Source organism: Rutidosis leptorrhynchoides, chromosome 4, assembly GCF_046630445.1.
Source record: "Rutidosis leptorrhynchoides isolate AG116_Rl617_1_P2 chromosome 4, CSIRO_AGI_Rlap_v1, whole genome shotgun sequence".
Taxonomy (NCBI): domain Eukaryota; kingdom Viridiplantae; phylum Streptophyta; class Magnoliopsida; order Asterales; family Asteraceae; genus Rutidosis; species Rutidosis leptorrhynchoides.
The window spans coordinates 19591284-19614579 of record NC_092336.1 but is presented as its reverse complement, the minus strand read 5'-3'; the positions used below and the strand labels follow the sequence as shown (position 1 = coordinate 19614579).

Here is a 23296-nt window from a genome sequence, read left to right as displayed (position 1 = left end):
TATGTATAAAAATATCTAGATATTTATATATATTCATGGAAATATCTAGTTTCTAGAAACTTCCATGGAGTAGTATAAATATATGTGGGTGTTTCATTTGTGAAAGGTGTGAAAGTTGTGAGAGTGAAATAAGAAGTGAGTTGTGAAGAAGAGAAGAAGAGTGTGAGTTAGCTAAAGTAGAGAAGATAAAGCTTGTAAGTAATATTGTAATTGTAATTTAATATAAGTGTTTTTGTTAAGTTTTCCGATCAAGCCTTAGTTTGTGTTTAAGTTCTTAGTGCACTTTTGTTGTTCTTATTATATGGTCGGCTCTGCCGCCTAAGTAATACATGGTCGGTTATACCGCCTAAAGATATATGGTCGACACTGTCGCCTAAGTACATTGTGCACTAAGGATTTATAAAATTAAAGGCTAACCAACGTCAAAGTGTTGGTGTAGTGAGTCTAGTATAGTCTAGATCCTCTATAGTGGTGTGTTGGGCTCGTCGAAGCTTCCAACAATTGGTATCAGAGCGGGTCGTTCGGGACCATTTCTAGTGGAGGAAATCGGTAAACGTTGGACGTTTACATCGGCTTGTTTTCACCAAGGCTCGAAGGAAGATTCTGTCGGAGCACAGTTAGGAACTGTGAAAGCTCATCGGTCAGGGACCAAGCTTATTGGACGTTGGACGTCATGATGGCAGATCTTGCAAGTACGAGCAGTGGAATCAAGAGTCTCAATAACCACAACTATGGTTATTGGCGGACTTGTATAGAATCCTACCTACAAGGACAGGATTTATGGGAAATAGTTGTTGGCAGTGACACAACGCCTCCACCGAAAGAAAATGCCGAAGCCTTGAGAAAATGGAACATCAAGGCCGGGAAGGCTTTATTTATATTGAAGACTACAATCGAGGAGGATCTATTGGAGCACATCCGTGACGAGAAAACACCAAAGGCAGCTTGGGAAACTTTTGAAAAATTATTTTCAAAGAAGAATGAAGCACGACTCCAGCTCTTGGAAAATGAGCTCGCAGGTATCTCACAAGGAAGTCTATCTATTTCTCAGTATTTCACCAAGGTGAAATCTATTTGTCGTGAGATATCTCAACTTGCTCCTGAAGAGAAAGTGAGTGATGCAAGGATGAAGAGAATTATCATCCACGGCTTAAGATCCGAGTATAATGGATTTATAGCCGCTGTGAGAGGATGGCCTACTCAACCATCATTAATAGAGCTGGAGAATCTATTAGCTAATCAAGAGGCATTAACCAAGCAGATGAATGAAGTAATCATAAAAGACGGAGAAGATGCACTCTTCACCAATAAGAAGAAAGCAACATCTCGAAGACAAGAGACGATGAAAGAAAGTAAGACATATGGGTGGAAGGGTCACCCAAAATCAAAAGGCAACGCTTCAGGGGGAGCTCAACAAGGAAGAAGAGATCGTCAACAATACGGGGAAAATGATAAGAGAAAGAATGGTGAATGCTTCAATTGTGGCAAGAAGGGTCATTTTGCTCGAGATTGTAGATTCCCCAGAAGGCGAACTTTTGAAGGAAATGTGGCCGCCGCAAGAGATGAGAAGAAAGAGGTCACATTCGAAGCAACCATTAATGAGGAAACATGGGATGCAGAAGCAGGACTCTCCGTTGAAGTTGACATGGATGATCAAGCTCTTGCAGCAACCTTAAAGTCAAAAATAAACTACAAAGATGATTGGATCATCGATTCTGGGTGCTCAAATCATATGACCAACGATGTGATGAAGCTGCAAGAAATGGAGGATTACAAAGGAAAGAGAGTCGTGTTGACAGCCAACAATTCAAGGTTGTCTATTTCTCACATTGGAAAGACAATAATTCCAAATGAAGGCGGCTCTCATAAGCTCCAACTCGAGAAGGTGTATCTTGTCCCTGGCCTAAAGAAGAATTTACTATCAGTACCACAATTGACAGCAGAAGGGAATTATGTGCTCTTTGGACCAGAAGATGTGTCCGTATTCAAGAGAGTGAAGGTGGTTGGCAATCCAATTATGCAAGGAAGAAGAATAGAGTCGGTCTATGTACTATCTGCTGAAACGACATATGTCGATAAGACTCAAAAGAATGAGATGGCTGATCTTTGGCATGAACGTCTTGGGCATGTGGTGTAGCGACCCCGACAAATCGTCAAGTGACGGCGTCGTCTACGTAGGTCCCATTGCATGGTCATAAGTCTTTAAGACAAAGTTTGACCAAAATATGTCGCCTTCATTTCAACATAAAGATTGTTTCCAAAGTTTGCAAGAATTGTTCAACCAAAAGTTAAGTTACAAGGTTATAAGTACATTTGAAATCTAGGCGACACGGTTTAAAATAAAGTCAAAAGACGCTCCAAGTAATGCATGTATACTCGACATCCAATGCAAGTATCAAATAGTGAGCGGAAGCATGTTTCACATATCGTGTAGTGACCTGAGAAAAACATAGAAATCTGTCAACGAAAACGTTGGTGAAATCATAGGCTTAAGTAAGTATTAAACGTTGTTTTTGAACCACAAGATTTTGTATTTCCATAACGTAGATTATCCAAATCATTTGCATTCCAAAAGTGTTGTTATACGCGAGCACTCAATTATCAAAACTTAACCAACGTTACCCCATCACACAGTGCTAGAACCCGCACTAAAACACAAAAATATATTTCATCCGCATAACGGTAGCGAACCGTCCGAATGAGGGTTTGTTAAACCCGTATGGCCACACAATATAAGTTCTCGCTTACACCCTGCAAGTGTAACTAATGATAATCGAATTGAGGCATTTTTGTTCTAACTCGCACGTGGAATGTTTGTTTTCACACTTGTGTTCAAAACATAAAAGTAAGTAGTACAAGATGTAACAAAGTATATGTTTTCTCAGCCCACGATTTAAAAGTATAAAAGTTGTTGAAAAGGTGGGACTATGATCTCACCTCGAGTGCACGAGTATAAAGGTACTTCAACAAGTAAACGTGTGCATGAAAGTTGCTTAGCCTTGACCTAAACAAGTAAGTTATATCAATTAACCGGTTACGACACAAGGTCGGGTGAAATGTGTTCAATTAGTCCTATGGCTCGTTACGACTCGATTAAGTATAGCATGTGAATCACGTTGTCAAGTTTCATACAAGAAACAAGTATAAAAGCATGTTAGAATGATTGTATAAAAGTTTGGTTAAGTTTGACTAAAAGTCAAACTTGGTCAAAGTCAACAAAAAAGTCAACACGTTCGGGTCGGGTCTCGGACAAATTTTCTATGCTAGTTATTCATATATAAGCATGTTAAAACAAGTTGCATGTGAATTGGAGGTCTAGAACATGGCAAACATTTTTGATAAAATGGAAAAGTTGGACAGAATCTGGACAAGGCAAATGTCGCGCCGCGGCAAGGGGTGTCGCGCCGCGACATAACACATGGTCTGGTGTCAGGTCGTTTTCAAGGTTCAAGTCTTGGTCAAAACTTCAAACAAACGCAAAACGCAAACCGCAAACAATTAGAAGACGTATCTTATACCGTTGGAAAGCTCTTTTGACAAGGAACACAACTAAACACAAATCCTCAAACAAAAACATCATTTACAACAATCGAATTCTCGTCATGTGATCAATAAACGCTCATTTCAAAGCCTCAAGTTCATCAATATGCATTTTAAGTTCCGGGAATCCAATTTACACATATGATATGCCGTTTTGAAGGTAATGAAGCATACATTACAACTAATCACTAACAATTAACATTCCATGGCATTCAAGCATCCAAAGTTCATGTCAAGAACTATCAAACCCTAGTCAAACATCACAAAATCAATATTCATGTTTTTGAAGTTTTCTTAATCAACCTACGCATCAAAACGAAGCTAGTGATACTAGTAACACAATTAAAACATGCACTTTAACAATCTAACAACATTAACTCATCCAAAATCAAGGATTAAGCAAACCCATTTCAAGTTCATGCTAGTTACTCCAAAAACAACAAATCGAGCAAACCAAACATATATTCATGTTAGACTTGAGCCATAGACACTAACTAACACCATTTCAAATCAAAAACACGAATTTAGAGAAATCTAGAGTTTTAGAAATGTTACCCAAACGAGATGAAGTTGGTATCAAATTGTAGAGGATGAAGAGAGGATTCCAAATATGTAATCGGATTTGTTGTGAGCTTCCAAGATTGAATTTAGATGATGAATGAATGGAATGGGTTTGTGTGTGTGTTCTTGAGATGGAGAGAAAAGGGAGGAGGGAGATGATGGAATGGATGAAATGGGTTGACTAGTTGACCTAGTCAACTAGTTTGCCCATTTGGCAACTCCGGTCCCTCGAGTTTCAAAGCGGGTGCGGGATTTAACCGATCGAATATTTTTAAAACGCAAGTTAACGAGAGATGTTATAATTAAATGACGGAATTATTATGAACGTTAGTCAACGGAAACTACGAATTTAAATAACGAAAGGTATTATTTAAAAGAAAAAGACGGTGTTAAAAATAAATTTAACGGAAAAACGCGGGATGTTACATTATCCACAACTCAAAAGAAATTTCGTCCCGAAATTTAGTTGGAAGTAGTAGTCGATATCTCTTACTCGAGACTTTACGTTGTCAATGCTATGAATAAGTGAAAGTACGTTCTTGAGGGTTCTCATGAATTTGGATAGTCAGGGTTTTACGTTGCATTAAGGTTCGGTTTTTACGATCCCCAGTTTCAACTGGTTTTCCTATGAAGAGAAGTTTGTCATCGATAGTTGATGTATCCAGCAGGATTGCACGTTCCTGTTCCGCAGGACACGTTTCTAAGTTTGTTACACGAAATGTAGGGTAAACGGAAACTTAATTGAGTCGGAAGTTCTAACCGGTAGGGAGCGGTTCCAATACGCCCCAAGGTTTCAAAAGGGTTAACATGTCGCGGGTTTAACTTTCCCTGATTCCCGAAACGGATTACACCCTTCCAAGGTGCGGGTTCTCAATATTACGCGGTTACACACTGGGATTTGTGAGGTTCTCCTCTAAGTTTGGTATAACTCTTCTGGCGACAATGGGTTGTCTCGAGCCCTTCTCGGACTTGAACGATCTCAATTGTTGTTTCTTGATGGAGTTCAGATTTCGGTGGTTGATGCTTTGGTTAAATGAACAGGGGTATGACATTAGCGGTCATATAAGGTTTCGAAAAGTGCGCGTGAACACACGAGTGGTAACTACTGTTGTAAGAGTGATCTACTAAAGGTGACAATACAAGTTTGTGAGATGTCTTTCCAAGACGTAAATCGTTCGTTTGCTCGGTTCGTCAGTTTGTGGGTGGTACGCGGTACTCATGTCTAAGCAGGTTCCCAAGGTTTCTTGTAAAACTAGAAGTGAAACGAGTATTTCGATACAGAATAATTGACAAAGATACACCGTGTCGGAAAAGAATCTCTTAAGATACGTTTGAACAAGTCAGTTAGGGTTCGAAAAATGTTCGTTAGGACTATTCACCCTCGTGGCGAATACTTATGTAATATGAGGAGTTTCTCTATCCATGGAGAAATGTTACAAGGAGTTTCTTTAAACGGAAATGCGAACGGTAAAGATAGTAGTGAAATGAGGACTTAGAATAGGATGAGTTTACATCTCGAGGTTGCTATAACGTGCCTCTAGTTGTCAAAAGTTGAAGTCTGAAAGAGAAACGAGGTAGTACACGTAGTTGTATAGTTCGGGGTTGAATAATAGTTGACCGATTATCAGAAACACAAGGGCGTTAAGTCAAAGAAGAGTGAAGTATCGTTGGATTGTGTGTTATCTTAAATTCCAGTAATATTAGACGGTGACGGTGAAATAACAGAGGTAGGTAGTGTGGTACGGGATGACGAGAAAATTGATCGGATCCACAATTTAGTATTCGAATTCTTCGTGTAAAATAACGAATTTTAGTTTTTTTTTTTTTTTTTTTTTTTTTTTTTTTTTTTTTTGAGTCGAGAGAGTATGCCTTTCGGCGTTCAAATAGAAATATTTCCATGTTCGAGTTCCATCTGTTGCTATACGATTTTAACTAGAAATGTTGGTGTGAAGAATCACGCTCAAGGTTCGAACACGGAGAGGTTTAAAGTTTTCCTTAGTGAGTTAACGAGTTTAAAAGTCGTGTAACACGAGAAAAGTCAGAAATGAATCTTCGGTAAAAATAGACGAGATCTAAGATTTTACGAACATAAGTCTGAGTTGGGAGAGTTTCCTGATTACATGTGGCTTGATTTCGAGATTGATTGTAATGCTTTGACCATTAACATCATGGTCTAGAAAATTGGACTTCGTTCAACAGAAATTCTCACTCGGAGAATTTGGTATAAAGTTGCTCTTTTCTCAAAAGTTCGAGCGTAAGATGGTGATGTTGTTCGTTTTCCTTCTTTACTTAAATAAGTTAAGATGTCATCTATAAATACGATAACAGATTAGTCTATATGAATTTGCATACGCGGTTCAAGAGGTTTGTGGATACGGGCGAGCCCTAAATAAATCAAACGGTACTAAGAGAGTTTTACAACTAACGTTGCGAGTTCGGAAAGTGGCTTAGGAGACATCGTCTCACTTAACCCCCAATTGATGATAACCGGAACGGAGGTCGATTTGGAACATACGGGATTCGTGCAAAAAAAAATCATGAGGTCATGGATGCGAGGGAGAGGGTATCGGTTTCCAACCGAAAATTTCTTAGTTCACAATAATCTATACATAAATGTAGGGCAACAATTTCTCCTTAATGAATAGGTTTTGATTTCCTTAGTTCTATTGGTGTCGAGTTCAATTTCTTAACGTATATCCTCCGATAATATTTATAGGCACACAATATTTTCCGTTGGTCACTTAAATCGCCTAAATAGTATCTAGGGAAAAGATGGAAGGTAATGAGTACAAGTCAAAGTATTGGTTGTAAAACGTCTAGCAGTAATTGAATCGAACAAGTATGAAATATACGGTTTGTTGTGAAGAAACGTACCCGTGACTAGTCCATCATCGTCTCGGGCATCCTAGGTGTCGATGTTGTAAGTTCAACGACGCGCGTTGGTTTTTGCTTTATTCTTTGGGCATTCATTCCTAAAATGACCCGATTGGCCACATTTGTAGCAAATACTCGGCTTTGGTGCGTCGGGCCCCTTTTGAGTGACGGGGGCGGTACTTCCACAATACTTGGCAATATGACCCCTACCTTGGCACCGATGGCAAATTAGCTTGCCACATTCACCAAAATGATGCTTGTGGCATTTGTTGCAAAAAGGTCGTGTCCCGGCATAACTTTTCTTGCCGACGGGGGTGAGAGGTTCCTTGGCAAAGTTGTTGTTGTAGTTACTCGATTGGGGGGCTTCCCATTTTCTTTTGTTGTCACCCGACTCATCCTCGGCTTTAGGTGCCGGCACTTCAATCTCGTCTACCGTTTCGATCAATTGACGGGCCATATTCAGGGCCTCTTGGTGATTACTGGGTTTGGATGACATTACTCCTTGTTTGATGCTCTTGGGAAGACCATCCATGTAAAGTTCAACCCTTAGAGGTTCGGGGGTCACGAGGTTTGGGCACATCAAGGATAGCTCAGAAAATCGTTGATTATATGCCTTTAGGTCATTACCGACCGCTTTTAAAGTTCTTAGTTCGTTTTCGAGCTTACGGGTCTCTTCGCGCGGGAAGTATTCGGTGATCATCTTTTTCTTTAAGTCGGCCCATGAGAGAGTGTGAGCTTCATCGATACCCACCGACAGCACATACGTATTCCACCATGTGAGGGCGATACCGGCGAAAGTGTGGGTGGAATATTTGACTTTGTCTTGGTCCCGACAACCGCTTATGCTAAAAACGGCTTCTGTTTGCTCAAACCATCGGGTGAGCACAACCGGTCCTCCGGTCCCATCGAAGGTGTGAGGTTTGCACCCCATGAAAGTTTTATAGGAGCAACCCTCGTTTGAATTACCGGCTCCAGGGTTGTTGTGGTTGTGGTTGTTATTGATGTCGGAGGAGATACTAGCCATAGCCGCACCTATGGCGGTGGCTATCATGCGTTGAAAAGCTTGTTCGGAAGTTTCATTGCGTGGCCCGCGACGGGGAGGCATTGTTCCTTCAAGACACAAGAATATCGTTGATTAGTATTCTCAATAATACTAATCATGATAGGGAATGATGATGTAGAGAAAATTTTCCTTGACTCGCCTTAAATTCTTTATGTCATAATGTCTGAATGTCCATATGAATCACCGTAATATAATCCCGGAAATTATATTACCCTGATTCTCATGTGCATTTAACATTACCTCATAAAGTCAAGGTGGCGCGTCAACAAAATTTATCAACGTAAGATCAAGATCGAATACGAGTTAGATATGATAGAAGAGTTCGAGTATAGATGCACAAATAGTCAAGTAATTCCTACTTCAGTCTATATGCCGGTTGTAGTCTAGATTCACCTATGTACCCTATGACTCGGGGTGGACACAAATGAACTCTAAATCCCTACAACCAAAGCTCTGATACCACCTGTAGCGACCCCGACAAATCGTCAAGTGACGGCGTCGTCTACGTAGGTCCCATTGCATGGTCATAAGTCTTTAAGACAAAGTTTGACCAAAATATGTCGCCTTCATTTCAACATAAAGATTGTTTCCAAAGTTTGCAAGAATTGTTCAACCAAAAGTTAAGTTACAAGGTTATAAGTACATTTGAAATCTAGGCGACACGGTTTAAAATAAAGTCAAAAGACGCTCCAAGTAATGCATGTATACTCGACATCCAATGCAAGTATCAAATAGTGAGCGGAAGCATGTTTCACATATCGTGTAGTGACCTGAGAAAAACATAGAAATCTGTCAACGAAAACGTTGGTGAAATCATAGGCTTAAGTAAGTATTAAACGTTGTTTTTGAACCACAAGATTTTGTATTTCCATAACGTAGATTATCCAAATCATTTGCATTCCAAAAGTGTTGTTATACGCGAGCACTCAATTATCAAAACTTAACCAACGTTACCCCATCACACAGTGCTAGAACCCGCACTAAAACACAAAAATATATTTCATCCGCATAACGGTAGCGAACCGTCCGAATGAGGGTTTGTTAAACCCGTATGGCCACACAATATAAGTTCTCGCTTACACCCTGCAAGTGTAACTAATGATAATCGAATTGAGGCATTTTTGTTCTAACTCGCACGTGGAATGTTTGTTTTCACACTTGTGTTCAAAACATAAAAGTAAGTAGTACAAGATGTAACAAAGTATATGTTTTCTCAGCCCACGATTTAAAAGTATAAAAGTTGTTGAAAAGGTGGGACTATGATCTCACCTCGAGTGCACGAGTATAAAGGTACTTCAACAAGTAAACGTGTGCATGAAAGTTGCTTAGCCTTGACCTAAACAAGTAAGTTATATCAATTAACCGGTTACGACACAAGGTCGGGTGAAATGTGTTCAATTAGTCCTATGGCTCGTTACGACTCGATTAAGTATAGCATGTGAATCACGTTGTCAAGTTTCATACAAGAAACAAGTATAAAAGCATGTTAGAATGATTGTATAAAAGTTTGGTTAAGTTTGACTAAAAGTCAAACTTGGTCAAAGTCAACAAAAAAGTCAACACGTTCGGGTCGGGTCTCGGACAAATTTTCTATGCTAGTTATTCATATATAAGCATGTTAAAACAAGTTGCATGTGAATTGGAGGTCTAGAACATGGCAAACATTTTTGATAAAATGGAAAAGTTGGACAGAATCTGGACAAGGCAAATGTCGCGCCGCGGCAAGGGGTGTCGCGCCGCGACATAACACATGGTCTGGTGTCAGGTCGTTTTCAAGGTTCAAGTCTTGGTCAAAACTTCAAACAAACGCAAAGCGCAAACCGCAAACAATTAGAAGACGTATCTTATACCGTTGGAAAGCTCTTTTGACAAGGAACACAACTAAACACAAATCCTCAAACAAAAACATCATTTACAACAATCGAATTCTCGTCATGTGATCAATAAACGCTCATTTCAAAGCCTCAAGTTCATCAATATGCATTTTAAGTTCCGGGAATCCAATTTACACATATGATATGCCGTTTTGAAGGTAATGAAGCATACATTACAACTAATCACTAACAATTAACATTCCATGGCATTCAAGCATCCAAAGTTCATGTCAAGAACTATCAAACCCTAGTCAAACATCACAAAATCAATATTCATGTTTTTGAAGTTTTCTTAATCAACCTACGCATCAAAACGAAGCTAGTGATACTAGTAACACAATTAAAACATGCACTTTAACAATCTAACAACATTAACTCATCCAAAATCAAGGATTAAGCAAACCCATTTCAAGTTCATGCTAGTTACTCCAAAAACAACAAATCGAGCAAACCAAACATATATTCATGTTAGACTTGAGCCATAGACACTAACTAACACCATTTCAAATCAAAAACACGAATTTAGAGAAATCTAGAGTTTTAGAAATGTTACCCAAACGAGATGAAGTTGGTATCAAATTGTAGAGGATGAAGAGAGGATTCCAAATATGTAATCGGATTTGTTGTGAGCTTCCAAGATTGAATTTAGATGATGAATGAATGGAATGGGTTTGTGTGTGTGTTCTTGAGATGGAGAGAAAAGGGAGGAGGGAGATGATGGAATGGATGAAATGGGTTGACTAGTTGACCTAGTCAACTAGTTTGCCCATTTGGCAACTCCGGTCCCTCGAGTTTCAAAGCGGGTGCGGGATTTAACCGATCGAATATTTTTAAAACGCAAGTTAACGAGAGATGTTATAATTAAATGACGGAATTATTATGAACGTTAGTCAACGGAAACTACGAATTTAAATAACGAAAGGTATTATTTAAAAGAAAAAGACGGTGTTAAAAATAAATTTAACGGAAAAACGCGGGATGTTACATGTGGGTTACAACAAGTTAAAGGAGATGATGGTGAAACACATAGTAAATGGCCTTCCTCAAATTGATATCCGAACAGATACAATATGTGCTGGATGTCAATTTGGCAAAGCTCACCAATTGCCATTCAAGGAGTCAGAGCATCAGTCCAAGACACCACTAGAGCTCATACACTCAGATGTCTTCGGCCCAGTGAAACAAACATCACTTGGAGGTATGAAATATATGGTGACATTCATTGATGACTTCTCAAGATATGTGTGGGTTTACTTCATGAAGGAGAAGTCGGAGACTTTTCTGAAGTTTAAAGAGTTCAAGAACAAGGTATAAAGTGAGCTCAATACTAAGATTCGATGCTTACGTACAGATAATGGAGGAGAATATTTATCAACCGAGTTCAATATCTATCTTGAGAAGCACAAGATCAGAAGGCAATTAACTTGCCCTAATACTCCACAACAGAATGGAGTAGCAGAACGTAAGAATCGTCATCTTGCTGAAACCTGTCGAAGTATGCTTCATGGTAAGAATGTACCAGGAAGATTTTGGGCCGAATGTATGAGGACGGCTTCATACATGATTAACAGACTCCCACAAACAAAGTTGGGATATATTTCACCATATGAAAGATTATGGAAGATCAAGCCAACCGTCAACCATCTCAAGGTTTTTGGATGTGTATGCTACGTCTTCGTACCAGATCTTCTACGAAGCAAATTTGATAAGAAGGCAATTCGGTGCATTTTTGTCGGTTATGATGAATCAAGAAAAGGATGGAGATGTTGTGATCCAAATACTGGGAAGTGTCATACTTCAAGAAATGTGGTATTTGATGAAGCTTCTTCATGGTGGTCAACTCAAAAGATAGAGCTTCCAGAATCTCATGGATTAGAAGAAGTTCCAGAAGAGAAAGAAGAACATAAAGAGCACATATCGGATCCAATTAAAGAAGGAGATGAATCGTACTCTAAGGAAATGAGTCCATGGAAAACTGGGGTACATCAATCTACATTCGAAGAGGTTCGTCCAAGCCAAATGGATGCCGAGGAGCATGTGCAAGAATTACGGAGATCAACAAGGCCGAGGCAACCTAATCCAAGGTATGCCAATGCTGCTCATGTGGATGAATCAATACCTATTGAGCCTTCCACTTATGAAGAAGCAGCACAAAGTCAAGAATGGCAGAAAGCGATGGAAGAAGAAATTAATGCACTAAAAGAAAACCAGACATGGAGTTTAGTTCCAAAGCCAAAAGATGTAAAACCAATATCTTGTAAATGGGTTTACAAGGTGAAGACTCGATCAGATGGCTCCATTGAAAGGTATAAAGCTCGACTTGTTGCTAGAGGTTTTTCTAAACAATATGGGTTGGATTATGAAGAAACGTTTAGTCCAGTGGCGAAGATCACAGCAATTCGAGCTCTACTAGCTTTAGCCACTAGCAAATCTTGGAAGCTGTGGCAGATGGATGTCAAGAACGCTTTCTTACATGGAGAACTTGACAAAGAAATTTATATGGAGCAACCAAGAGGCTTTGAGAACAAGTCCCATCCTGACCATGTCTGCAAATTAAAGAAAGCACTATACAGCTTGAAGCAGGCTCCAAGAGCTTGGTACGGGAAGATTGGCGAGTTTTTAGTAAAAAGTGGTTTCACAGTTGCTCCTTCAGATTCTAGTTTATTTGTGAAACAAGATCAAGGAAAACTAGCCATAGTGCTAGTATATGTGGATGACTTAATCATCACGGGAGATCACTATGAGGAGATTCAAAGAACAAGAGAGAATCTGTCTATCAGATTTCATATGAAGGAGCTTGGAGAACTCAAACATTTTCTTGGACTCGAAATAGAGCAGAAAAGAGAAGGATTATTTCTGGGACAACAGAAATATGCGCGAGATCTTTTACAAAAGTACGGAATGCTTAATTGCAAACCTATCTCAACTCCGATGGATCCGAATACAAAACTACGAGCAGATGAAGGAAAAAGTCTTCAAGATGTTACCATGTATCGAAAGATGGTTGGAAGTCTTATTTATCTCACACTAAGTCGGCCAGATATATCTTATGCAGTTGGAGTGGTTAGTCGATACATGAGCAATCCGAAGAAGCCTCACATTGATGTTGTACGACGCATCTTAAGGTATGTTAAAGGCACTATTAACTTTGGTATTTTATACAAGAAAACAAAAGAATGTCACGTGACTGGATATTGTGACGCCGATTATGCTGGAGACTATGATACACGACGATCAACAACTGGATACATGTTTAGTCTTGGATCGGGAGTAATATCATGGTGCAGCAAGAGACAACCAACTGTATCCTTATCAAGCACCGAAGCAGAATATCGATCGGCAGCATCAGCAACACAAGAAATTACTTGGTTGAAGCAGCTAATGGAAGATCTTCATCAATCAACAGATTATCAAGTAAAGCTTTTCTGCGATAACTTATCAGCTATACGTCTAGCAGAAAATCAAGTCTTTCATGCGAGAACAAAACATATAGAAGTGCACTATCACTATGTTCGCGAGAAGGTCCTTGAAGGAGAGATCAAGATGATGCCAACAAAGACAGATGAACAGGTTGCAGATATATTCACCAAGAGCCTAAGTAAACCGAAGTTTACAAAATTCAGAGAAGCACTTGGAATGGTCTGCAAGACATCGTTGGAAGAAAATTTGCATTGAGGGGGAGTGTTAAAATACAATGCAAATTTAGAATAATATGGAATTTGTTAATGTATATGGGTAAAATATCTAGATATTAATATGTATATGAAAAATATCTAGATATTAAAATGTAAGGAAAAATCTAGATATTTATGTGTGTAAGAAATATCTAGATATTTATGTGTATAAAAATATCTAGATATTTATATATATCCATGGAAATATCTAGTTTCTAGAAACTTCCATGGAGTAGTATAAATATAGGTGGGTGTTTCATTTGTGAAAGGTGTGAAAGTTGTGAGAGTGAAATAAGAAGTGAGTTGTGAAGAAGAGAAGAAGAGTGTGAGTTAGCGAAAGTAGAGAAGATAAAGCTTGTAAGTAATATTGTAATTGTAATTTAATATAAGTGTTTTTGTTAAGTTTCCCGATCAAGCCTTAGTTTGTGTTTAAGTTCTTAGTGCACTTTTGTTGTTCTTATTATATGGTCGGCTCTGCCGCCTAAGTAATACATGGTCGGTTATACCGCCTAAAGATATATGGTCGACACTGTCGCCTAAGTACATTGTGCACTAAGGATTTATAAAATTAAAGGCTAACCAACGTCAAAGTGTTGGTGTAGTGAGTCTAGTATAGTCTAGATCCTCTATAGTGGTGTGTTGGGCTCGTCGAAGCTTCCAACATACAATCGCCTATGCTAAACAGCTCGTCCATATTGGAATTAGCCTAAGAAACGCCTTTGCTTCTTCCACCTCATCAATGGTACAAATTATTCCGTCTTCGTTTGATCCATCAGAGGTTACCAAAGCTTTGTTGAGAAATCTGTCAATAAGTCAATATAAAGAAAACATTAAAAACTAGAGGTGACTCATTTGACCCATAACCTGTTTAGCTACTTTTTATATTTGACCCGCCTTGGGGTGGTCAAGGTAGGTGCCACAGAGTAATCCGGATATGCCCAGTACATTAGAGTATGTGGTCTGAATATTCGCCCTTCCGGATAACTTGAACATGAAAAACCTTACAACATTTAAATTTGACCCATCTGACCCATTTAAGATGCACTACAACCCAAATCGGACATATTCATTTACTTGAAATTGCGAGAATATTGACTTGGTTAGGTCGTTAAAGGTGTCGTTTGCCAGTTCCGAATAGCTTGTACAAACACCTGGCCAATTCTCACGAAACCATTTCTAACTTCGGTTTTCTCTTCAAATCGGTATGACCCTGTTCCAAGCAAGAATATAATGAGGGCAAAGCCCATGATGATGCAAGGAATCCCAAAGCCAAGAGCCCAACTAAAGTTGTCTTGAATGTAACTTAGAACAAAGATTCCGATTGTAGGCCCCGCGTATGTTCCAAAATACCACCAGTTAAAGAATGAGCTTTTGGCTTTGCGTTCTTCTGTATTGTCTGCATCAAACTGGTCAGCCCCAAAGACCTGAACACAAGGCTTGTGCCCGCTTTGCGCAAATGCCACAAGATATAGCGATATTAAAAATACGATAACTTGCAGTTGAGGAGAAACTGATGAGCCGCCAACAAGCAACGTTGAAAAAGCCAGCAAACCAAGTGTCTGTTTATCATTAATTCCCATGACTGCCGGGGACATAGGAAATGAACAAAAATATAAAAATCAATTAATAGTAAATGGATTTTTCTAAGGGTTGTCGTTTTAGGTGCAAAAACACTTGTACCTTTTAATAACAGCTATGTAAAAGTCTACATTAACCGCTTTGTACAATACATTAATGCACCTTAATGACAGCCCTAAGGGCGGTTGATGATAAAATAAACACACAGTAGCATTTAAATTGGTTATCGACTTATCGAAATCAACTGTCTGAATTAACAAGTTGACCCTCAAATGTAACTCAATAGATTCATTTCATAATACTGTAATTGTAAAGATTATGAATCAAAAAGATAACTATAAAATGTTTGCTTAATTCGTGTTTGTTTTACATTGTACATATACCACCCAAACCATCTGGTGGTTGGGGTTGAAATTCTCACAAGACGTCTCAGGTTCAATTCTTACTACTAGATTGGTGGCTAGGTAAACGGTCAGAAACCGTTAGGTTAGGCCGCCTACATATAAATTAATCTACTAATACTCGACCTCCTAGGTAGGGAATACGTACACCGTTGACACATTTACGTACCAACCAAATTATGTAAGACTGTAAGCTATTGGCTCTTAGGCTGTCCAGATTAAAAATAGTTTTCTAAGTTAGATAAGAAGTTGGGTCTTGAGAGGGACCCCTACGAGGGGCATTTTCCATTGACGGCTTGATCCTGTTATTATTCCCGATCTCAAACTACTCCGTAATAAGTAGTTTGAGAAAATTTGTTAAAGTGAAGGTGTAGTAAAAATTACCAAGTATAAAATATGCGGATCGCCAGCAACCAGATTTGGATCTGAGGACAGGATGACCTTTGTAGTCAACGGCGCCGTCGACGAAGTTGTTGAGTAGGGGAGAATCAACTCCGGCGCTGGTGTTGGTGTTGGTGTCGGTGTCGTTTCCGTTGCCAGTGGGATCCATGTCAACGCCAAGGAAACGTGTGGGTAATGCGTATTGAATGGCGGGATTCTTCTTGAATAAACGACCATGTGGCTTCAAATATGGATTATTATTTTTTTACAAATACCATAAGGTGCATAAATATATCGTAGATAATAATGGTCATATATTATTTTTATGGTGACATTTTACAATACATGTATGCAAATTAATGACAGCTTGGCTATGATTTTTTTTTTTTTTTTTCTTTTTTAAGACAAGACCTCTTACCTTTAAAATTAAGGATTAGTTTACTTTTCAGTTAATAATTGAAACCGAGTCAAACAGAAAAAATTAAACAACTCCAAAGTTTAGGATTGAACTTTAAGTCTTCCCTATAAAAATTCAAAGTTTCCAACTCATTCAATAGAAAAATCCATAGTATAAGACAGCTTGTATCGGTCCATGGCAACGGCGTGGCCGTTCAAGGTGGCATGAAGGAAACGCCCCCATGCGGGGGTTGAACCATTTTTGGGACTGCACGTTGCTTTGCAACGTGTTGGCATTGTTGAAGAACAACGGTGAGAAACTGTCAAGAATTACAACTAACAAATTATAACCTGTGACATTGTTTGACAATTTCATTACACCACCTGCACTTCTGCATAATTTAGCAACATCAAAAACCTCTCCCTTGATTATACACGTAACATTTCGCTGCATATACATACATAACAAACGCAACAGCACTTATCCCAGCCAAAAGATAGTAAAAGTAATCAACATGGCCTCTATTAATGTTATCTGATATCCAACCATCTTCACCATTTCCGCCTGTCGTTTTCTCAACGATCGATATAAGAAAACTGCTCAAAAAGTTACCAATACCCATTGCACTAAGGTAAAGAGCTAAACCAACACTCCTAAGTTCACTCGGTACTTGATCATAAAAAAATTCTTGCATTCCGACAACTGTAAAAACCTCCGAAGCACCCGCTAACACATACTGAGGTAATAACCACCATATCTTAATTGGAACAGTTGCGACTGGATCATCTAGTAACCCGTACTCACGAGCCGTTTTGAGCCTTTTTGTCTCAACGAGCGCTGAAACCACCATTAAGATAATAGATATGAAGATACCGGTTCCAATTCTTTGAAGCATTGTTATACCAGATGGTTTCTTTGTAATGGTTCTAGCGAGGGGGACCAAAATGGTGTCGTATATAGGAATGAGGGTGATTATTGAGAGGCCGATGAAAGATTGTAACGTGGCGGCCGGAATCTCAAAACTTGACCCGATTAAACGGTCCATGGTAGCTCCTTGTTTGGTAAACAATGTGGAAGTTTGAGAAAATACGGTTGCATATGCTAAACAACTGGCCCATATTGGGGCTAGTCTAAGACCTGCCTTCGCTTCTTCAACCTCATTCACGCTGCAAACGGGCCCACTTTCATTTGATAGTAAGGCTTTGTTGAGAAATCTGATTGAGCCCAATATGATGAAGACATAAATTTAATAACTTGCATCAAATGTACATATGCTAGAGGAATAATGAGGTCCATGTCAACCCATTGTGACCGGAACCCATTTTGACCTGGTTGCCCCATGTCAACACTCCTGGTTGCAGCCTCATATATATTTTGACATGGTATCGACCAGGCCAACCACAAGTTAATGAGGTCCATGTCAACCCATTGTGACCTGAACCCATAATGACCTGGTTGCCCAAACAGACCCACCCGCCCATTTCGCCACCTCAACTTTCTGTCAACTATGATAAACTTCAGTTTTCTTAACTGAGTGGTGCTAAGCTGGCACATTAAAACCGTTACCTTTTTTAATCATTTTTCCCTTTTAGAAATTCATTTACCATTTCAGTACATCAGGTTGTATCTACTAGCATTTAATCTTACCTGAATTGCTGAGAAGGCTGACGTGGCAACACTCCATAAGCGTCCTTTTCCACAAACATGTCTGAACGTGTAGATCGCAAGTTCCGAGCAGCTTCAACAAACACCTGACCAATTCTTACAAAAGCACTTTTATCCTCGACTTTTTCTGCAAATCGGTAAGTCATGGTTCCAAGCAAGAATATTAACAGGGCTAAACCCATAACGATGCAAGGGATTCCAAAACCAAGACCCCAACTAAGGTTGTCTTGTATGTAAGTAAGAACAAAGATACCAACTGTTGGACCTGCACATAATCCAAAATACCACCAGTTGAAAAACGAACTTTTGGCTCTGCATTCAGCTGGATCGTTTGCATCAAATTGGTCAGCCCCAAACGCCTGCACACAAGGCTTGTGACCACCTTGAGCAAATGCCACAAGATATAGCGAAACGAAAAACATGGTAACTTGGACGTGAGAAGAACACGATGAAGCACCGACAACATTTTCACAGTCATAAGGAAGCAAAGTTGAAAGAGCAAGCAACCCAAGCGCCTATCAATCATATCGAATTGAAATTACAAATTATTCATTTGAGATATCATTTCATTTTCATCTATAATCTCAACACGTTTATGAAAGGTATAGGTTTACAATTTACATTGATAAAGGCCTAAAACTAAAAGAACAAACCAGAATATAAAGGAGAGAAGCGAATATAATCGTTAAATATCGACCAAGAAAAGCATCAGCAATGAAAGCACCAACTAACGGAAGTAACGACGCCGTTCCAGTCCACGCGTTAACGTTCTCGGCGGCTGTTGCAGTCGATAGCCCCAAAGATCCGGTCAAGTAGGTGATCAAATTTGAACTAACTCCGTAATATGCAAATCTCTCTGCTACCTCAACACCTAATTATCAAACAGTAATTTCATTATTATATTGAAACCATGTATATGAATTATGTGTTTTTGATGAGAGGATTGCAATAACGTAACTGATGATAAAATATGCTGATCGCCAGAAACCGGATTTTGATCGGAGGACTTCACGGCCTTTATAGTCAACGGCACCGTTGACATAGCTGTCTATTAACGGCGTTTCGACTTCTGTTAAGTGAGTACTGCTACTGCTGGCGGTGTTGTCCATAGGTCAGCGTCATACGGATCAGTCTTTTTTACTCTTTTTCCGTTTCTATCGTTTCATTGAAAAGTTGTGTTTCCATTTCTGTCGTTTTATGATATGATGCGATGGGATAATATATGCTCTCCAAATTCCAAGAGAAGTGGATAGGGATTGTTAGTAGTTGTCAACTTACATCGTTACGATCGTGACGTTTTTAATTCAGTGGTCAATTTTTTTAACAACAAAATGAAAAATAAAGTGAATGTTGATGTTTAAAAGTTAATTGAGCTCAAAATTGTTATATGTACTAACCGACCGTATGATGGTAAAGAAGATGAACGAGGCGGCCTCTACTTCGTGTACTTATAAGCTTGCTTATAAAGATAATGTTGATGACTTGGATTACGGGTACGCAATTCAAAACTTGTTTATGGGTCCTCATGATGGTAAAGAAGGCGGATGTGACGTCCTCCAGATAGGGCCTGGAAAAATAACGTCACTAAATATATCAAATCACAGTTGTATAAACGAGAACGACTCTATATGAGACGTTATATTGAGTTTTGCAGCGGAAGATAAATAAGTTACATTGTATATAATGAACAATGCATTAAATGTCTTTAGTTGATATGATATGTGATGAAGACTCCAAGCATAGCAAGCAATTATCATCAGTTTAGCAAATGCAAGTCCTTCAAATTATCCATGAATGACTCGTTGAAATGTTGCTTTCAATTAGCAAATATACAGCGGAAGCAATACTTAAGTACCTGAGAATAAACATGCTTTAAAGTGTCAACACGAGGTTGAGTGAGTTCATAGGTTTGTCACAATAATGATTTCAGTAATAGTGTTAGACCACAAGATTTTTGTTCATAAGTTGGTCTCGCAGGGACCAATTATTAGATCTCGCAGATTCAAAAGTTATTCATAAGCTTGGTCTCGCAGGGACCAATTAGTATACCTCGCAGATCCAAAAGTTATTCATAAGCTTGATCTCGCATGGACCAATTAGTAGATCACGTAGACCCAAAAGTTGTTCATCAGCTTGGTCTCGTATGGACCAATTAGTAGATCTCGCAGATCCAAAAGTTATTCATAAGCTTGGTCTCACATGGACCAATTAACAGATCACACAGATTCAAAAGTTATTCATAAGCTTGGTCTCGCAGGGACCAATTAGTAGATCACGTAGATCCAAAAGTTATTCATAAGTTTGGTCTCGCAGGGACCAATTAGTAGATCTTGCAGATCCAAAAGTTGTTCAAAGTTTGCCCCAAAGACAAGTTGTGTTTATACTTGTCGGTTTAATTTCATTATTAAGTAATACAATGACTTAGTCAAATGTATCGGGGACGTTACTCCCGATAGGCCTACCCCCAATAATTAAGCATGCAATCAACGAGCAATTATAAATATCACTGTAGGGACTTAGTCAGACATAGCCGGGTTTAGCATAGTTTAGTTGGTACTTGTGTCTAAATTGTAACATGTAAAAGTAGCATGTGTCTCACCCCAATAAAAGTTAAATAAGTTTGCTAGCAATAAAGAGTGGGGCTATGAATTCACCTTAGTAAGTAGAGAGAGAGAGTTATTCCTCAGAATAGAAAGTTGATGAGTGAGCAGAAAAGTCAACCTATTGACATTTAAGAGTAATAAGTGTTTTTGCCCAAGTTTAAGTAGATGTTTAAGTATGATAGTGTTGTAAGTATAGTTCGTTTTACTAAGTTTCCTTTCCTAGTAAGTTTCTATTTTTAGAAAGTTTCCACTTTTAGTAGATTTCTTATCTTAGTAAGTTTCTATAACTAGAAAGTTTCTACTTTAAGAGTGTTTTCCATTTTAGGATACTTGCCGTATTAGATAAGCTTCCAATCACCCATTTCCCTTCGAATGACCATTTCAGGTCTAGGGGCTTGAGCTATAGGATCCTTTAAATCGAAAATCCAAACCCTTCCGCCTAGAGTTTCGTAGAAACCATTCGTCAAGAAAGTTCGAAGATCTATACATCTCTAATACATATCCCAAAATATTTTTATGTGTTATAATATAAGTAGTAGGTTATAGGTGTTAGTAATAGTAATAGTGTATACATGTTAATTAATAGTATAAGTAGTATTAGGGTTTCATTAATTAGGGTTAGTTAATTAAAGTAGTATTTTAATGATTAGGGTTTAGGGTTTTAAGGATCTAAATAATATGAATGTTAAGATCATGCACGAATATGATTATGAATATAAACATGAATTGAAAGAAAGATTTAAAAGTTTTAAGATTTTGGATCATACCTTGTTAATGATGATGAAGATTAACAAGAAACAAGAAGAAAACTTGGTGATGAAGATCAAATAACCCAAATAATGAAGAACACGCTTGAAAATTTTGATGAACACGAAGAACAAGCTTGGAGATCCGAATACCACAAGAGAGGGAGAGGGAGAGATTGTTTTTGAGAGAGGATTTTGGTGTGATTTGTGAATGAGAAACTAGGAGTCTAAGGGTGTTTATATAGTGCAAGTATTAGAGTGTTAGTCAACATAAGGATGTTCTAATTAATGATTTTATTTTATTTTATAATTTTTAGTCAACAATAGGTGGTACTAGTTTATATATATATTTTATTTTATTTTTTTAGTCAACATAAGGATGTAATTGTTTAAGATTCTTTAGTCTTATTATTATTATTATTATTATTATTATTATTATTATTATTATTATTATTATTATTATTATTATTATTATTATTATTTACATTTACTACATGATAAGTATTATTATTTTTTTTCTAATTCATGACTTGTATATATATATATATATTTTTATTTAGTTCCCAATTGTTTTATTATTTATATAAATATCACTTTTTATTTATTACTTATAGGTTATTAGTTATAATATTACATAAATGCATAAATTTTAATTAGCAGTGAGTGTCGACTAACAGTTTATTATTTTCATCTTTTATTAACTTGTCAATTATTACACAAAGTTAATTAATATGTTTTATAACTCTTAACACTTAACAATTGTTGATTAAAGTTTAATCATTAAGTTTTAATTATATTGTTTGGGCATTTAATATTGAAAAAAAATATAGAATGGGAAAATGAGGGTCGTTATAGTACCTCCCCGTTATTAGAAACTTCGTCCCGAAGTTTTAAGTAGAGCTCTCGTTTGCATCAGCAGTTGAGAAGAGATGGGGGGTATTTCCGTATCATTTAGTCTTCGCGTTCCCATGTATGTTAGGGGCTTCTACGCGAATCCCAACGAACTTTAACAATAGAGTTTGATTTTCACGTTTCCGGGTACGGTTGGGGCCAATGAGTGTTAACAATAAGTATATTGTTTTGTTTACATGTTTGATCTCATGATCCTTAACCTTAATAGGTCGTTTACAAGTGCATTAAATGCGGAGAATTTTCCAAGGAATAACAAGAGTGTCGTTTGACTAGTTTTTCATTAAAAGGAAAGATGATGCTATAACAGCATGAAATGTATTATTGAGCTCGTTAAGATCTTGAGTGTTTATGCCGTAATAGTAAGGCAGATAAAATAGAGTAGAGTACGTAAAGATTTCAGTTACGTAGTTTGATGTATGGCTGGTGTTTGTTAGAGATAGTACCAGCTTCAAGTTTCGAAAGGTAACCATAATACCTTTAGTTTTCAAGAGATGTCTAATAGACAAATGAGATGTTAGTTGAGAGTTCATTGATCTCAGGATAATACGAGCGATTAAATTTAAGACATCGTTCAGTATACATGAGAACTTGTCTTTAGAAATAGTTTCAGAATGTAGCTTTATGATTTATGATTTCAGTTTCATGTCGAATCATAGATTAAAACTTGACTAGAATAACATCTAGTTGCAAACCAAAAAGGAAGAAATGTTTAGAGTATCTTCATAAATGTCTAAGGTAACTCCTTCAGAGTAAGAAAAGTGTTTTCGCACAAATAGCGAGTCAGTCTATTATTTACTTATGAGTTTAAATGTGGATGAGAATAAATGTGAATCATTGATTATAAGGTATTGTTTCTACCATGAAGGAACCTTTGCTTCCTTGTTCAAAAGATCGTAGTATTGATGTTTACGAGAGCGTCGTGTTTTGGCCGTGAAATACCGTAAGTAGAAACTTCTTAACGAATAACATAGCAAGGAAGAGATGATGTACGTAAAGAGGTAAGTCTCGTTCTTGCACAGAATGAGAA

General features: G+C 38.0%; 2 protein-coding genes across 3 annotated transcripts; both read right to left on the bottom strand.

Moving 5' to 3' along the window:
- Positions 1-14258: 14258 nt before the first annotated feature.
- On the bottom strand, positions 14259-15166 carry LOC139840461 (protein NRT1/ PTR FAMILY 5.10-like). Its single transcript, XM_071830726.1, has 3 exons — positions 14738-15166; positions 14587-14630; positions 14259-14388 (listed from the first exon to the last, which is right to left on the bottom strand). Exons 1-3 carry the CDS (start codon positions 15164-15166, stop codon positions 14259-14261), a joined length of 603 nt encoding a protein of 200 aa, XP_071686827.1.
- A 1424-nt stretch (positions 15167-16590) lies between these two features.
- Positions 16591-19180, bottom strand: LOC139904563 (protein NRT1/ PTR FAMILY 5.10-like). 2 transcript variants are annotated; one of them, XM_071886479.1, is made up of 4 exons: positions 18967-19180; positions 18662-18879; positions 17991-18523; positions 16591-17557 (listed from the first exon to the last, which is right to left on the bottom strand). In XM_071886479.1, the coding sequence occupies exons 1-4, from the start codon at positions 19115-19117 to the stop codon at positions 16753-16755; spliced, it is 1707 nt and encodes a 568-aa protein (XP_071742580.1). In that variant the 5' UTR covers positions 19118-19180; the 3' UTR covers positions 16591-16752. The 2 variants fall into 2 exon arrangements, with proteins under 2 accessions (XP_071742580.1, XP_071742581.1); XM_071886480.1 differs by having other exon boundaries at positions 16591-17509.
- Positions 19181-23296: the final 4116 nt, after the last annotated feature.

What these genes read in the sequence shown, in the direction of transcription:
- LOC139840461 (XM_071830726.1), bottom strand. Translation starts at nt 15,166, where the DNA reads ATGGGAATTAATGATAAACAGACACTTGGTTTGCTGGCTTTTTCAACG. An exon ending in GTTTCGTGAGAATTGGCCAG is followed by an intron (nt 14,631 to 14,737) that starts GTGTTTGTACAA and finishes TTTGGGTTGTAG; the next exon opens with TGCATCTTAAATGGGTCAGA. An exon ending in TCAAATTTAAATGTTGTAAG is followed by an intron (nt 14,389 to 14,586) that starts GTTTTTCATGTT and finishes ACTTATTGACAG; the next exon opens with ATTTCTCAACAAAGCTTTGG.
- LOC139904563 (XM_071886479.1), bottom strand. Translation starts at nt 19,117, where the DNA reads ATGGACAACACCGCCAGCAGTAGCAGTACTCACTTAACAGAAGTCGAA. An exon ending in ATCAGCATATTTTATCATCA is followed by an intron (nt 18,880 to 18,966) that starts GTTACGTTATTG and finishes TTTGATAATTAG; the next exon opens with GTGTTGAGGTAGCAGAGAGA. An exon ending in CAGCCTTCTCAGCAATTCAG is followed by an intron (nt 17,558 to 17,990) that starts GTAAGATTAAAT and finishes GGGCTCAATCAG; the next exon opens with ATTTCTCAACAAAGCCTTAC.